Genomic DNA, 16141 nt, shown 5'->3' on the forward strand with positions numbered 1-16141 from the left:
CAAACGTGGGTTCCATTGCAAATTATTGGCAAAGTTATGAATTTTAAATCATCAATAGAAGTCTTTAATCTTGTTCATTGGATTGTTTTGTGTCCTCCCCATCCAGGAGCCAGGGGACTCACGGTTGTTCCTAACCCAGGACAGAGGTTGCCGTGGCAGCAGTGACAATCCCCACTCAGGAACCCCACTTTTATCTCTGAAAGTAAGGTATCGTCCTCATAACGGAAGCTTCGGTCAGACGGTGGACTCGCTTCCACCAGGATGGCGGAGTTGGAGACAGAATGCATCACTTTAGGACTAAATAATTTAGTGTCTGAATGCGGCACTCCTCCACATGACCCTTTACACTCGGATTGTGGCACGCCGACCCTGACCATGCTGTCGTCAGAATGTAGCACCCCCACGCTCAGCTCACTGGCCTCGGAGATTGTGGAGCCCATGGCCATGCTGCCGTGCATCAAAAGCGAGCCGGACCTGGACCCCATACGCACCGTGGATCTGTCAGTGATCCAGCCCCTGAGCACGGCCGAGCTGGGCTCCGATCAGATCAAAATGGAAATCAGCGGCCTCGACTACATTAAATCCGAGCACCACAGCGACCTCAATTCCTTTCACAGCACGGAGCTGGACTCCTATAAGTCACACTATGAACCCAGTCTGGTGTTCGATTACATTAGCCACGTCTCGGACAGCCTGGAGTACATCAAGTCGGAGCATCACTCGGATCTGCACAGCTACTACGCCAGCGAGCTGGGCACCATCAAGACCGAGTACGAGCCCATCTTCATGACCAGCCACATCAAGACCGAAATGAACGGCTTGGAGTCCATCCACATGGCGGAGCTCCGCACGGAGCTCAACAAACTCCGGCCGGAAACCCTCATCGACGGCATCGGGAAGCTGGACTCTGATTTCTCCTCCAACACTCTTTACGAACTTACATCAGTCCATGCGAACAAAGCGCAGGCAGCGCACCACCCAACCAGCACAAAAGGCCACGGGCCGACGCCACGCAAACCTCGTAACCCCACAGGGGAGAAACCATTCTCTTGCACTCAATGTGGGAAGAACTTCAGCACCCTGGGGAACCTGAAAACTCACAAGCGCATCCACACCGGCGAGAGGCCTTACACTTGCTCCCAGTGCGGGAAGAGCTTCGGTCAGGCCGGCAACTTAAAAAGGCACCAGCTCATCCACACGGGGCAAAAACCTTACACCTGCGCGCACTGCCCGAAGGGTTTCACCAAAGCGGACGACCTCCGCTCGCACCAGCGGCTGCACACAGGCGAAAAGCCTTTCAGCTGCGCTGAGTGCGGCAAGAGCTTCAGTCAAACCAAGGAACTCAAAGCCCACCAGTTGAGCCACACGGGAGAGCGGCCCTTCTGCTGTTCGCTCTGCGGCAAGAGCTTCAGCAAAGAGACGAGTTACCGCAATCACCAGCAAATCCACATGGGCGAGAAGCCGTACAGCTGCTCCCAGTGTGGCAAATCTTTCAGCAATTCAGGGGTCCTCAAAACGCACGAGAAGATTCACTCCGGGGAGCGACCGTTCGGCTGCACCCAGTGCGGCAAGCATTTCGGTCGCTTGGGACATCTAAAAGCACACCAGCAGATCCACACGGGCGAGCGGCCGTACACCTGCCAGCAGTGCGGCAAGAATTTCAGCCAATCAGGTCATCTCAAAGCACACGAGCAGATCCACAAACGGGAACGGCCCGATCTTAGCAGTGGCAGCAGTCTCAGTAATGATAGTAGCTAAAAGAAACCTCATTACGTCTCAAAAAGTATTACTCTTGTTTCTTTTTTTTTTTTGTTTTGTTTTTTATAAAAGCTACAATATATATAAATATATTATAAAATATATATGTTTTCATACTTTTTGTCTCCTTTTTCTTACTCTTCTTTTGGGTACAGTCGTGACTGATTTTCTGATCTGAGAGTGTCTATGTTTGGGATCGGTCAGCTTACAGAGAGTCTTTGTATCTTGTCTGATCTGTGTCGTAGTGAGTGCCATTCTCTAGTTTTCTTTCCTTCAGTAAAATACTCAGTGTACACGTTTATTGATAATATGTAATTCTCCAACCATGTACTGGAATGAATTATTAAAGAAACTAATGTTTAAAAACTGATCATCTGCTGTTGTTTTGTTTTATTAAGTTGTGTTTTGATGTGCATATGAAGAGGAAATTCAAATACAAAATGTTTGATTGAACTGTTAAAGGGGTTGTTCACCTGAAAATGAAATACAACAGTTGAACACAAAGAAAGATGTAATAAAAAATATTTGGATAAAAAAAACAGCCAAACTTCCATTGTATTTTTTATTTCTATAGATGTCAATTGCTACTTTCTTTTCTTCAACATTCTTTGGAATATCTAGTTTTCTGTTCAACAGATTTAAGAAATTCATGAAGGTTTAGTACCGCTTGAGTAAATTAAAATTTTTTTATGAACTACCCCTTTTAAATTTCATTCAATAACTACATAGAAAAAACGCAACTAACAGCTGGTGTGTGGCGCACATTTTTTTAAATGATTGATGAGTGTGACGGTTTTAATATTTGAGACTTTCCAATAGTTAAAATGTCATCAGTGAAACCAAGTTTAACAGCACCTGTAGGTTTTGTTTACTTCTATTCCAATAAATGCTGGATTTACAGCCAAAGCACACCAACAATTGTGAAAATGTCATGAAGCATATTTTTACAAGTAACTAAACCATAGCTTTATTTACATTTTTTAAAAAACTGGTATCAGTTCAAATGTTTTCAGATTTTTATATTTACATGTCCTTCTTATGAGTCATAAAGGGTTCAGCACAATTTGTTGACTGTAGCCTTAATCATCTGTGTGGAATTTCTTACACTGAGGTGTTTGCTGGAGAAACACGGAGTGCACATATGCTTTCAATCAGATTTGGTTTTTTTAAAAAAAAGACTTAATCTACAAGTTTAGCAGCCGTAAACAGTCTTTATTTAATATTATAACCAAGATATGGTTGATATTTAATGTTAAATACAAACATTCTGTTTGCATTGATCCCAATATTTAAAGGGATAGTTCACCCAAATCTGAAATCTCTATCATTTACTCAACCTTTATTTTTTCAAACCTATTTGGCTTTTTTGTTCTTAAGATATTTTGAAGAAAGCTGCAAAATGGTACCCATTGATTTCTACACTACCTGACAAAAGTCTTTTTGTCAATCCCAGTTGTAAGACCAACAAATATTAACTTGATTTTTTAGATGAATCGTCTGTTGAACTGCATCCCAGTCATCTCAAATACTGCAGAAGACCTATTGGAACCCGCATGGACCCAAGATTCTCACAGAAATCAGTCAAGTTTGGTTAAGGAAAATTTATGGTTTGGGGTTACATTCAGTATGAGGGCGTGCGAGAGATCTGCAGGGTGGATGACACATCAACAGCCTGAGGTATCAAGACATTTGTGCTGCCCATTACATTACAAACCACAGGAGAGGGCAAATTTTTCAGCAGGAGAGCGCTCCTTCTCATACTTCAGCCTCCACATCAAAGCTCCTGAAAGCAAAGAAGGTGCTCCCTGATTGGCCAGCCCAGTCTCCTGACATGAACATTATTGAGCATGGCTGGGGTAAGATGAAGGAGGAGGCACTGAAGATAAATCCAAAGAAACGTGATGAACTCTTGAGTCCTGCAAGAACGAAGAACACTTTCTTTGCCATTCCAGATGACTTTGAGTCATTGCAGAGATGTGTAGATGCAGTCCTCCAAGCTCATGGGAGTCATGCACAATATTCAATCTTCTTCCACTGCGGCATGACTTCATATTCTATACTGGACATTATTTCCGTTAAGTGACTTTTGTCAAAGCAAAGTCAGACCTTTACTGTCTGTTTACTGTCTGTTACTGTCTCTTTACTTCTGATACCAAATGATAGAGGTCAAGTTATATGTTGTTCCTAAAACTTTGTACAGGCGACAATACTTTTGTAAGGTAGTGTATAGTTTTTGTTTTTCCCGTTATGGAAGTCAGTGTTTACAGGTTTCCAACATTTTTCAAAATAACCTCTTTTGTGTTCGACAGGAAAAGGGAAAGTCATAAAGGTTTGGAAACAATTAGGGGTAAACAGCGAGTAAATTAGCATTTTTAGGTGAACCATCCCATTAACAGTTTAAAATTCAGCCTCCACCATACGTATTAATTAGCAGTTGAGATGTGTATTAATTTTATTGTACTTCTATGGGCCAGTCTGCACCTGTTTTTTCTTTCTCAAGCACTGATTATATTTTAAAGTCCTTTGAGAATCATTGAACTTGTCCAAATAGTTATTATGGATGTTTATCACCTAATTGGAGTCCCAAAAGTCTCCTCTTTCACAAGTCTAAAGTAGGTTAAAGTGAACTTAGCATAAACCAAAGACATTTGGATGTCTTAAAATGTTGCAGATGTTAAAATATGATCCCTATTGTTATTTTACAGGCAGTTGTTATAGTCTGTCCATGCCTTGTAATTATTTGAGCTGCATTAATTAATGCTAAATGGTTTCAAAGTGTAGTTAACATAACAGTGTTATGTATTGCCAGTAGCTTCATGTTTTTTCAAGCATGTGGACTGATAATAGAGAAGCATAAAGGCTTGATTCCCACTGAACTCCCAGCTGTTCCAAGGTAATTAGAGAACTAAATGCATCTGTTGTGTACCAACCTGAATGACTTCAAGCTGTGTTTTGCCTAGCAGGATCTTCTGAGTCAGATCTGTGTTCAAGCTTCTGGCTGCAACATTGGACGCCAAAAAAGATTTAAAGATTGCTTTCTGTGATGTGAGGATTATTAATATGAAATTAGTTATTGACATGGCTTTACTTTTAAAGGGACCTTTCTAAAAAGGTGAAAGAGTTATTGATTTTTTTTTTGTATGATGCCTAATTTTGATATAATTTTCAAATGCATGATTTTTAGATCTAGTGGACAGCAGAGGTCGCTGTCTTCTCGTCATTTGGTCTGCTGGCATCAACATATCTGCTCATGTTTCAAGATGATTATGTAAGTCATTAAATTTTGTACTTGTTTGTCATTTTTTTTAATAATTATAATATTTTTAATTACTTATACACACATTTTCACCCAGAAATTAGAATTTCCTTACCTTTTATTTACATTCAAGTGGTTGCAAATTAGTTTTTAACAGTTTTTTTCAGTCGAACACTAAAGAAGATATTTTGAAGAATGTTGGAATCCGGTAACCATTGACATTTTAAAAAAAGAAATCTACCATGAAGTCAATGGCTACTAGTTTCCACAATTCTTCAGATTAGCCTATATTCTTTTGTATTTAAAATTGTATATAAGTAAGAAATGTAAACATGTTTAAATGCAGTAAAGGTAGCGGTAATGCAGAAATAGTAATAATTTTTTAATTTTAGGGTGAACCATGCCTTTAAACCTATTCAACTGTGTTTGTGTGTGTGTGTGATCCAAAAATTATTTACCCAGCAAATGTTCTTCTGAAGTTTGTTTTAGTTTTTCTTTTGAGTATTTTCTAATAAAAAATAAAACGTGGAACGTTATTTTGGATTTTTTTTTTTTTTTGCAAACATAAAATAATATTCACAGAACGTTGCAAGGTGTTTTTTAATAACTTATACAGGACATACCCTTGTGGATATTTTTGATAATTTTTACCCATAAAAGCATCCCGAAATTTGCAGGGTGGTTATTATTAAAAACCTAAAAATAACTTGTTCCCATGATTGTGTTTAGGTTATTTTTACAACCTAAAATTGATGTTCGCTACAGATTTAATTAATGTGCTTTTCATAGCATGTGCGCTAACAATTCATAACTATAAAATATATTTTGCAGAATTACATCACTGAAATTTGTGAATGCTGCATTTAATCAAATGTCAAAATTGGCCAAAACAAGTAATAACGATGAATAAATAAATAGCAGCAGTTCATTCCGTTACCCTAATTAATAAATAAATTAAAATTACATTTTAATTCGACAAAATGACTGTTTGGAGCATATTGACGTAGTTTCAGCAAAATTACGTCGTGTCACCTGCCTCGGATGAAGTGAAGGTGAGTAAACTAGACTTCACCATAAATTAACAGCAAATTAGCATTTTAAGGGGTAAACGATTACATAAAGAAACAATTATTAAACGTTAAACTGACAAGCGACAAAACTCGCGCGCTTTTGATAAGTTATTGTACAAGTTGTGGATGCTAGTGCTAGCTCTTGATGTAAACAAGACTAATTCGCCAAGCATTACTACTAATATTAATTTATCTAATTAGTTTTAGAGTAACAAAAGGCCAACTAAACAAGTTCGGTGAAAATAAAAGGTAAAACCCATGTTGAACTGAAAGAACCTAAACAAATATGTACATTGAGGAGCGCCACCTGCTGTTTTCACACTGTATTTTCTTGAATAAAAAAGGGGATTACCTCAAACACTTAAGTTAGAATACACTGTAAATGCTGTTTTATTTGGTTTCCAGTTCTGTGCATATACTGCAAATACAAACAGGCATTATTATATCAGATCAATCTGCGACTGTCAGACATGGTTGAAGAGCTGGAGGTGGAAACCACTTTTCCATCTACAACCTCTTCCACGACTGTGATGACTTTTGTTCTCGAGGTGGAACTGGAGGTTGTTTTGACACTGTAGAAGAAACACAATAGTTATTTTAAGTATCATATTTTCTTTTAATTGTAGGATTTAGATCCGAATGACAGGCCTGAAGGTGCAGAAATCAATACTCACGTGGCTTCTCCATCCAGCAGTCTCCTGTACTCTGCGATCTCCATCTCCAGTCTGGCCTTGATGTCCAGAAGCATCTGATAATCATGACGTTGGCGCTCCAGATCAGCTCGGAGCTGCACTATCTGCTCCTCCAGGACAGTGACCTGAAAACACAGAGTATTTCATCAGGTGTGAGTTGATTTGGTCCTGTTCTTCAGCTCTTATATGAGGGTATTGAAGTACAAGGTTATTTTAGTAAGCAAAGACTACAACTAAAACAATTGGTTAAAGAAAACAATTTTTTAAATAAAAAAAAAACTAAATTAAAATAATTATTAGTAAAAATTATTATTATTTTTTATGAACTAATAAGCACTCATTCTGTGGTGGAAAATCAGACCTGCGGCTATTTGGAGAAATACCTGTAGATGCAGATTTACAGACAAACTAAATTAAAATCAGTCACGTTTAAAATCAATCACGCTCATAATTATATACACAAAATAGGTGTTCTATATTTTCTTCATTTTTTTTTCAGCTTAGTCCCTTTGTTAATCAGGGGTCGCCACAACAGAATGAACTGACAACCTATCCAACATATGTTTTACGCAATGGATGCACTTCCAGCTACAACTCATCACCGGAAAAGCAAACCATGCATGTTTAACTAAATATTCACCAGAATCTTTAATATAAAGAAGTTTTCTGAATTATTTATATTTTTTTATTTATTTGTTGCATTTATATTGTTCTGGATTCAGTGTTTGTTTAAATGATTATTTAATTTTATTACTAATAGATTTACACAGTAGAGAATAAGCTGTGCAAACTCTAAACTTTACTTTGGTCTACAACAGACGTGTTTAAGTCCAATAGCTAAAACTTAAACTAAATATTAAAACAACATATGCCAAATAAAAACAAACTAAAACTAACAAAATCATTAATGAAACAAGAAAAACTGAAAAAAAGGCATATTTATTACAAGTGTGTTTACAACTAATTTGTACGTGTAAAATGTAACTAATTTATAATAACTATGGTACGTACAGGTTTAAAGGTGATCAAATAAAGGCAGGGTTTTAAATGTTTGTTTTGGGTCTCTCCACACCCTCACCAGTGTGCAGCTTCCACTTGGATGATGCGATGGCAGCCACAGGACAACGGCGCCAGTGCGCTCACCACACACCAGCTATTGGTGAAGTGGAGAGACAGTGGATGGGGATGATTGGGAGGCCATGATGGGTAAGGGCTGATGGAGGGTATTTGGCCAGGACACATTCTTTACGAGAAGTGCCATGGGATTTTTAATGACCACAGAGTGTCAGGACCACGGTTTAACGTCTCAACCAAAAGATGGTGCTTACTGACAGTATGGTGTCCCCTTTACTATACTGGGGCATTAGGACTTACACAGACCGCAGGTTGAGCGCCTTCTTCTGGCCTCGCTAACATCACTTCCAACAGCAACCTAGTTTTCCCAATGAAGGCAGGATTTTAATGTGTGTGAACTTTTGCTTCACACTCTTAAAAATTATACAACTAAGAAGGGGTTTTCACAATGATGCTATTGAAAAAAAAGTGGTTTCCCAAAGAATCTTTTGAATAAGAACCTATAAAGAACCTTTTACCACAATAAAGAACCTTACCACACGGAAATAACCTATACAAACCTATATGTTTTACCATAGGTTTTTAATATATGTGACTTATGTAAATTGGTTGTTTTTCTATATTATATGTACATATATCAGAGTAAAATAAAAAAAAAAACACAAATCATTTTGTTACACATTTCCATCTTTATACAAGAATTGACCTTGTAAATGTTTCAGCAAAACATGTAAAAATCATAACTTTTCATCTCCTCTCACTTAATTCCATAACATGCTAATTACATGTGATACCGATTTCAAGTGTTTGCACATACATGTTTGTTTTTTTGCAATTTTTTGTTAGTTCTTTTTATTATTGTCTTGATAATAGAAAATACGAGCTAGGCATTATGTATGACAGATGCCAAAGTGAGAAAGGAGCTATACAGAAGACATATCTTGTATGTACATATGGGGCTAATATGTAGATATAAAGAAGCAATACAGGAGACCTAGTATATGGCCTGTATATGCACATATATGCACCTCAATTTTGCCTATATGTGAAATATTTACACACATATGCAGCATATATATTATCATATGTGCATTTATACTGTATAGGTTTAGTATAAGTGCATATATCCTCATATAGGTTTTTTCCATGTGGGTTTTGTGGAATGAAAAGCTTCCATGGCTGTTTAAGGTTCTTAATGGAACCATTTATACCAATAAAAAACCTTTATTTTGAGTGTGTGATGGGTAGGCCCACATGGAATCTGTGCGTGCAGAATTCCGCAGATTTCTAGCCCATCATTAATTCTGGTTATTTACTTGAGTACATGTGTGTAAATCTATATTTATTCAGTTTTTCAATTAATTACAGTAACATTACTGACTAATATTCAAATGTGCATCTGATTTATGTACAATGCAGTTTGTAAAGTAATATTTTCTGTCTTTTAGCAGATATATTATATGGCAAACTTGTTTTGTTTACCAAATAAAGTGCATCTAATTGGATTTGCAATTTAAACATTAAAGTTAAAAAGGTGTTACTTTTTAAATTCACATATTAAGGTTTTAGTTAAGATACTCCCAAAATAATTCCACAGAAATCCGCAGAATTTTACCAAAATTCTCTGCAGAAATAGCAAAAAAAACTTCCGCAGATTCCGTCAGGCCCTGGTAATAGGGTATATGCAGAAGTATGCAGAAGGACTTTTAATTTTTCAGTAATCTGTGTCAAACGCTTCCGGTAAGCTGTATGCAGTTACAAAACAATGCTTTAAGGTCTGTTTCCTTTTCAAATCAGCGATCTTCATGATGTACGATATAAAGTGGTTCTCAGATTGTACAAGAAGCACTGCAATAAATATTTTTTTTTCGCATCATGTCTTTAAAATATGAACATTTATTTTACCCCAATATATTCAATGGGGTTTCTGCGGTATAGTCTGCTGAACCTGCTGTGTGTGCATGTAAACGGCTTTTCATCTCGTTTTACACTTGAACAACTAAATGAACACTGAAGTCTATTTTTCTGATTGTATTTTAATTACATTACAAAATCGATGCTGTAAAAGGAACTGTATAAAATTGATAAACGTCACATTAACCGTTCACCGGGTGTTTATTGGTATGAGAAGAAACTCTAGCTGTGCATATCCTATTTCACTTTAATTTGAATTTTGAAACCTGAGCTTTAATCTGCTAACCTGATGCTGGTAGCCAGAGAGCTTCATCGAGTATCGATTCTTCGTGTCGGACAGCGTGGTCTCCAACGATGCTTTCTAGAAGGCAAAGAACACACAAATTCACAAATCACTTATAAAATACGAACTTAGAAGAGCTGCAAATGAACCATCTCTGACCAAGGCTAGGAGGGACTGGAGTTCGATTTCCAACGCCTGCAGTCTGGATTTGACCGCGTTGATTTCAGAGCGAGATGTTTTCAGGTCTGTGGTGCTGGTGACGACTTCTTGTTTCAGAGACTCTGACTGAAATAGAACATTGAGAGACGTTAATGAGCTGTTTTTACATCATTTGGACAGTTTATTAGGACTTGTGTGTGTTGATGAATCTCACCTTTGTCTTGAACCACTGCTCCAGTTCTCTTTGGTTCTTCGCTGTGACTGCTTCGTAATGTTCACGGATTTCTGCCAGGATTTTTGTGAGATCTTGGTGTGGAGCGGCGTCTACTTCGACGTGGACCTGTCCGCTCATTTGTGCGCGCGCAGCCAAGAGATCCTAAGATTGTGTGAGAGTTCATAACATGTCATATGTCAAGTACTAGACATGTAAGAAAATCACTTTAAAACATATACAGTATATACAGTTGAAGTCAGAATTATTAGCCCCCCTTAATTATTAGCCTCCCTGTTTATTTTTTTCCTCAATTTCTGTTTAAAGAAGAGCAGATTTTTTCAACACATTTCTAAACATAATAGTTTTAATAACTCATTTCTAATAATTGATTTATTTCACTTTGCCATGATGAAAGTAAATAATATTTGACTAGATATTTTTAAGACACTTCTATACAGCTTAAAGGGACATTTAAAGGCTAATTAGGTTAACTAGGCAGGTTAGGGTAATTAGGCAAGTTATTGTATAACGATGGTTTGTTCTGTAGACAATCGAAAACAAGCTTAAAGGGCCTAATAATTTTGACCTTAAAATGGTTCTTATAAAATTAAAAACTGCTTTTATTCTAGCTAAAATAAAACAAATAAGACTTTCTCCGTTATTTTATATTATCATATTATATTAATATTATCAGACAGACTGTGAAAATGTCCTTGCTCTGTTAAACATCATTCATCATTTGGGAGATATTTAAAAAAGAAAAAAAAATCAAAGGGGGTCTAATAATTCTGACTTTAATATATATATTTATATATTTGTTTTAGTCCAACATTGGCTCAAACGTGGGCCAGTCTTTTTACAGCATTTGTTTTTAAAGTGTATAAAACCTCCTTTTCAGATAAATATTGCTTTTAACTGAATTGTTAACTATTTTTATTTCTCATTTTTAATTCAAAATATTGTTTTTGCATATATATATATATATATATATATATATATATATATATATATATATATATATATATATATATATATATATATATATATATAAATGCAAAAACAATATTTTAAATTAAAAATGAGAAATAAAAATAGTTAACAATTATAAACAATTATTTATAAGCTTAGATAAGATTTTGGTTTATTTTCAGAATAATTTAAAAAGTAACAAATTCCCAACTTATTTATGCATCTTTCCTTTTCATACCAATTTATTAGTTTGCCTTATTAACATTATTAATGGAAACTCGCAGTAAAAATTATTGCTGCCTTAAATCTTTTAGCTGAATCAAATGAACTTTTCTAGTCATCTCAACTTACATCAATCAAACTGATTAAAATATAAAGTTTGTACAACTTAAAATTTTTTGTTGAAACATGATTGACTTATTAAAATAAGTTAAAGCAACATAAAATATTTTTTGTCTGGATTTTTTGTCATTACATAGTGTACAGTGATGTTTCCATTTTGAGGCTAATTTGATGAATACAAAACTTAAAATGTCAGCATTAATTGGATATATAAAAGAAGTAATTATTAGGAAAACAATATGATAAAACTACATCTGAAGGATCATTTGACACTGAAGACTGGAGTTAATAATGCTGAAAAGTCTGCTTTAATACATAGAAATTAACTACATTTAAATATATATTCACAAAGAAAGATATAGATTTTGAATTAAGACAGTATTTTAGTAATTGTATTTAGTATTGTTAATTAAATAATGTTACGATAGCTGTTTTAATATTAAGATAGGATTGAGTTGACTCTTGTTAAATAGTTTGACAACAAGCAGGAAATATTCATTGGCCAATAACATCACCACATTGAAATGGTCTATAGCAATATCAGGAGAGACTGATCTAGAAGCTGAAACCTTATCTGACAAATTATTTTCATTTTGCTGGTATAATCATTTATAGTAATATAATTTGTTGTCCTACAGAGTGGCATTGTATGCTGTACCTCCTCATGGTTCTTCTTCAAGAACACCAGCTCCTCCTTCAGGCCTTCAATCTGCATGGTGATGTCCTTTCTGGACATGTTGAGCTCATCCAGCACCCTCTTCAGGCCCACAATGTCCGCTTCCACAGACTGACGCATGACGTGCTCCATTTCAAATCTGTCAGACAGTCCCAATCACAAGGCACAAGTTTAATGAATGAGGACCAACAGCAGCCATTGACATACAAGGTATAGGAACAAAAAATACAAGTAAAGTCATGGCTGTTTGTTCAACACTCTTCAGTAAGTCTTTCTTTGTGTTCAACAGAAGAATGAAACTCAAACAGGTTTGGAACAAGAGAAGGATGAGTAAATGATGGCAGAATATTGGGGTGAACTATGCCTTAAAGCAACCTTTGTACTTTATGAAATTAAATAATGCTGTTTTAACTAGAGTCAATGTCATGTTGCATCTATCCAAAATGCATTGAATCTACTGAAAAACACTCACTTTGTTTTAAAATCATTCATGGCCAGACTGGTGTTGTCGATGCTGAGATGGAGTCCACCCTTCAGATGAATGGCTGCCATGATCTGGAGAAACAAATAAACTAAAATGACTTTGTTTCTCCCCATATTTATAATATTATATAACATAGCCTGCAAAAACACATTTTCTTACTAAGTGCTTTTGGTTTATACTCCAAAATATCTAAAAAAAAAATGTTGAATCAAGATCATATTCTAGAAAAGAAAAAAAAATGTTTTGTTTTCACAAAAAAATTAGTTAAAATTAGTTTTTTCCCCCCATAGAAATGAATAAATTAAATTAAATATATTTCATAGAAATAATTTCATAAATAAAACTTTGACATGACATGAAATATTTTACTGACCCCACTGGCAGAATATTAAGCCTGTTTTAAGGAAAACTCACTTCAGTTTGGCATATTATGTCTGAAAATTAAAAATTGATAATAGTTTTATTTCAAACAGGAAAGATGAACATTTTTCTTAACCCCGCTGGCAGATTATTTAGCTTGTTTAGAGAAAAACTCACTTAATTTTGACATATTATTTCTGAAAATTATAAATATTAAGAGTCTTTTTTCAGACAGGAATGATGAATATTTTACTTAGCCCATGGTAGATTATTTACCTTGTTTTAAAGAAAAACTCACTTAATTTTGACATTACTTCTGAAAATGTATACAAAATAATAGTTTTATTTCAAACAGAAAAGATGACTATTTTACTTACTCCACTGGCAGATTATTCAGCTTTTTTTAAGAGAAAAAAAAACACTTAATTTTGACATTATTTTTGAAAATTAAAGTATTAATAGTCTAATTTCAAACTGGAAACATGAATTATTAAGCCTGTTTTAAGAAAAAAACACACTTAATTTTCACATATTATTTCTGAAAATGTTTAAGTAATAATAGCATTATTTTAAAACAGGAATTTTTGTTTTTATTATTTCTGAAAATCAATAAGTAAATAAGTAAATAATGTAATAATAATGAGATAAATAGTCTTATTTCAAACAGGAATGATGAATATTTCACTTACGCCACCGGCAGATAATTTAGCTTGTTTTAAGGAAAAAACTACTTAATTTTGACTTTTTTTTTTTTTGAAAATTGGAAGTAAAAATTGTTTTATTTCAAACTGGAAGCATCACTATTTCCATGAAAATCTCACTTCATTTTGACTCGTTATTTATAAAAACAAAACATAATTTTTTACTTGTCCACAAAATGCTTCTGGATTTAAGAATTGTGCAATATTTAGACTAGAAACCAGACAAAATCTCTAACAAAGAGAAGTACAATCAATAAAAAAAAAAATTGGCATACCTTGGTCTGCAGATCCTCAATGGTGACATAGTACGCGCTATAGTCGCGAGTCTTCGGGGAGGCTTTGCCATCTAGAAACTGACGGATCTTCAGCTCCAGCTCTGCATTGGCCTTCTCTAGTGCGCGCACCTTAGCCAGGTAAGTGGCCAGACGGTCATTGAGGCTCTGCATGGTGATCTTCTCATTGCCGATGATGCTGCTGTTGTCTGCAGATCCAGACATGCTGAAGCCTCCAGCAGAATGAGTGGCTCTGGAGATGCGGACGTCTGATCCTCCAGCACCGCCATAAACACTGCCGGCCCGCATGCTGCTGACCCGCTGACTGCTGCTGCTGCTGCTCGACATGCGGATGGAGCTGCCGGAGGACATGTAGCTTCGGGTGGAGTAGCTGGAGGCCATGCTGATGGAGGTGATGCTGTGTCTGCTCTGACAGGTCAGTGAATGAGGGACGGAGAACAGCCGAGTGCTTTTATAATGGCAATCTGAATGCTAAGCCAACAATATTTGGAATTCCAGGCAAGTCATGCAATTACTTTTGTTCTGGAACATCTCCAGAAACTATAAAGGTCACACCTTAGGCGAGTGGTAGGATTAAAGACGCTGCTTAACAAATCCGTCTCCTGCTGCTGATTGTCGAGGACTTTGCGCACATTGGTGGCCATGCAAACACTGTTTCTCACAGAAAGTATTAATTGTAAAAATTGGGTATTTGTATTCTTTTTAGTTTAGTTTTTCAGTAAATATATATTTATATGCTGTTGAAACCAAAATTATTAGCCTAACTGTCTAGTTAACCTATAGTTAAGCCTTTAAATGTCACTTTTAGCTGTATAGAAGTGACTCATAAAATGTCTAGTCAAATATTATTTACTGTCATCATGGCAAAGATAAAATAAATCAGTTACTAGAGATGAGTTATTAAAGATATTAAGTTTAAAAATGTGTTGAAGAAATCTCTCCGTTAAACAGAAATTGGGGAAAAAAATAAACAGGGGGCTAATAATTCTGACTTCAACTGTATATTCCAAAATCTGGGTATTTGTATTTTTTTTAGTTCAGTTTTTTCACTAAATATATATGTATATATGCTGTAGTCGACATTTGAAGTGGATCAATAAGTTCTTGAAAGTTGTCTTAAAGCTATTTAACAGCAACCATTCTTGTCTTGGGAAAATGCGGATCATAAAATAATAGAAATATTTTTAAAATGGAGAAGTTAAGACACTGCAGTTGTATCCAAACAATCATTTATTGGCAAATTCTTATACCTAGTACTATACAGTATTTTTATATCTATACATTTTTATATTCTATATATCAGTCTTATGTGTTTAAGGTGGATTTTCCAGCTTATAAACCTCCATATATTTTAGACACACTAAAAGTTTGGGATCAGTTTTCTTTCTTTCTTTATTTTTTTTATTATTCTGTTCATTAAGTTGGCTCTTATTTAAAAAAATGGTTAAATATTTATTTACTAAATATTTATTCATGTCGTATTATATATAGTTTCAAATTAAATTATTACACCAGTCATTATTGCATTTATTACTATTACCATTAATAATAATAATATTAATAATAACAACAATAATTATTAACATTGGAGTGATTTTTGAAGGATCATGTGACTGAAGACTGGAGTAATGAAGCTGAAAATTTATCTTTAAAATCACTTTTTGGCTTAGTCCCCTTATTAATCTGGGGTCGCCACAGCGGAATGAACCGCCAACTTATCCAGCATATGTTTTACGCAGCGGCTGCCCTTCCAGCTGCACCCATCTCTGGGAAACACCCATACACTCCCATTCACACACATACACTATGGACAATTTAGCCTACCCAATTCACCTATAGTGCATGTGTTTGGACTTTGCACCCGAAGGAAACCCACGTGAACACGAGGAGAACATG

The 16141-nt window shown here is 35.4% G+C and overlaps 3 protein-coding genes across 4 annotated transcripts in view; 2 read left to right on the top strand and 1 right to left on the bottom strand.

Moving 5' to 3' along the window:
- si:dkeyp-113d7.10 overlaps positions 1 to 2128 on the top strand; it is a 28381-nt gene extending 26253 nt beyond the window's left edge. For both annotated transcript variants that reach the window (XM_087295311.1, XM_087295312.1), the window contains one exon: positions 107 to 2128. In XM_087295311.1, coding sequence (XP_087151437.1) covers positions 107 to 165 — 59 coding nt within the window. In that variant the 3' untranslated portion in view covers positions 166 to 2128. The remainder of the gene's footprint in view (positions 1 to 106) is intronic.
- si:dkeyp-113d7.1 lies at positions 254 to 1768 on the top strand. Its single transcript, NM_214794.3, is given in 1 exon segment — positions 254 to 1768. A coding segment is annotated over 1 exon segment (1497 nt). The 5' UTR covers positions 254 to 261; the 3' UTR covers positions 1759 to 1768.
- A 4322-nt stretch (positions 2129 to 6450) lies between the features above and the next one.
- krt1-19d (keratin, type 1, gene 19d) lies at positions 6451 to 14670 on the bottom strand. Its single transcript, XM_087295313.1, has 8 exons — positions 14228 to 14670; positions 12880 to 12962; positions 12390 to 12546; positions 10421 to 10582; positions 10207 to 10332; positions 10051 to 10125; positions 6759 to 6901; positions 6451 to 6656 (listed from the first exon to the last, which is right to left on the bottom strand). Exons 1-8 carry the CDS (start codon positions 14624 to 14626, stop codon positions 6530 to 6532), a joined length of 1272 nt encoding a protein of 423 aa, XP_087151439.1. The 5' UTR covers positions 14627 to 14670; the 3' UTR covers positions 6451 to 6529.
- Between the last annotated feature and the right edge of the window lie 1471 nt (positions 14671 to 16141).

This window comes from Danio rerio, chromosome 19 (genome assembly GCF_052040795.2).
Source record: "Danio rerio strain M-AB ecotype USA chromosome 19, GRCz13ab, whole genome shotgun sequence".
Classification (NCBI taxonomy): Eukaryota; Metazoa; Chordata; class Actinopteri; order Cypriniformes; family Danionidae; genus Danio; species Danio rerio.

Coding starts and splice junctions, on each gene's coding strand:
- krt1-19d (XM_087295313.1), bottom strand. CDS start 14,626: ATGGCCTCCAGCTACTCCACCCGAAGCTACATGTCCTCCGGCAGCTCC. Junction 10,126..10,206: donor TCCAGTCCCTCCTAGCCTTG/GTCAGAGATGGT, acceptor TTTGCCTTCTAG/AAAGCATCGTTGGAGACCAC. Junction 6,657..6,758: donor CTGCTGGATGGAGAAGCCAC/GTGAGTATTGAT, acceptor TTTCTTCTACAG/TGTCAAAACAACCTCCAGTT.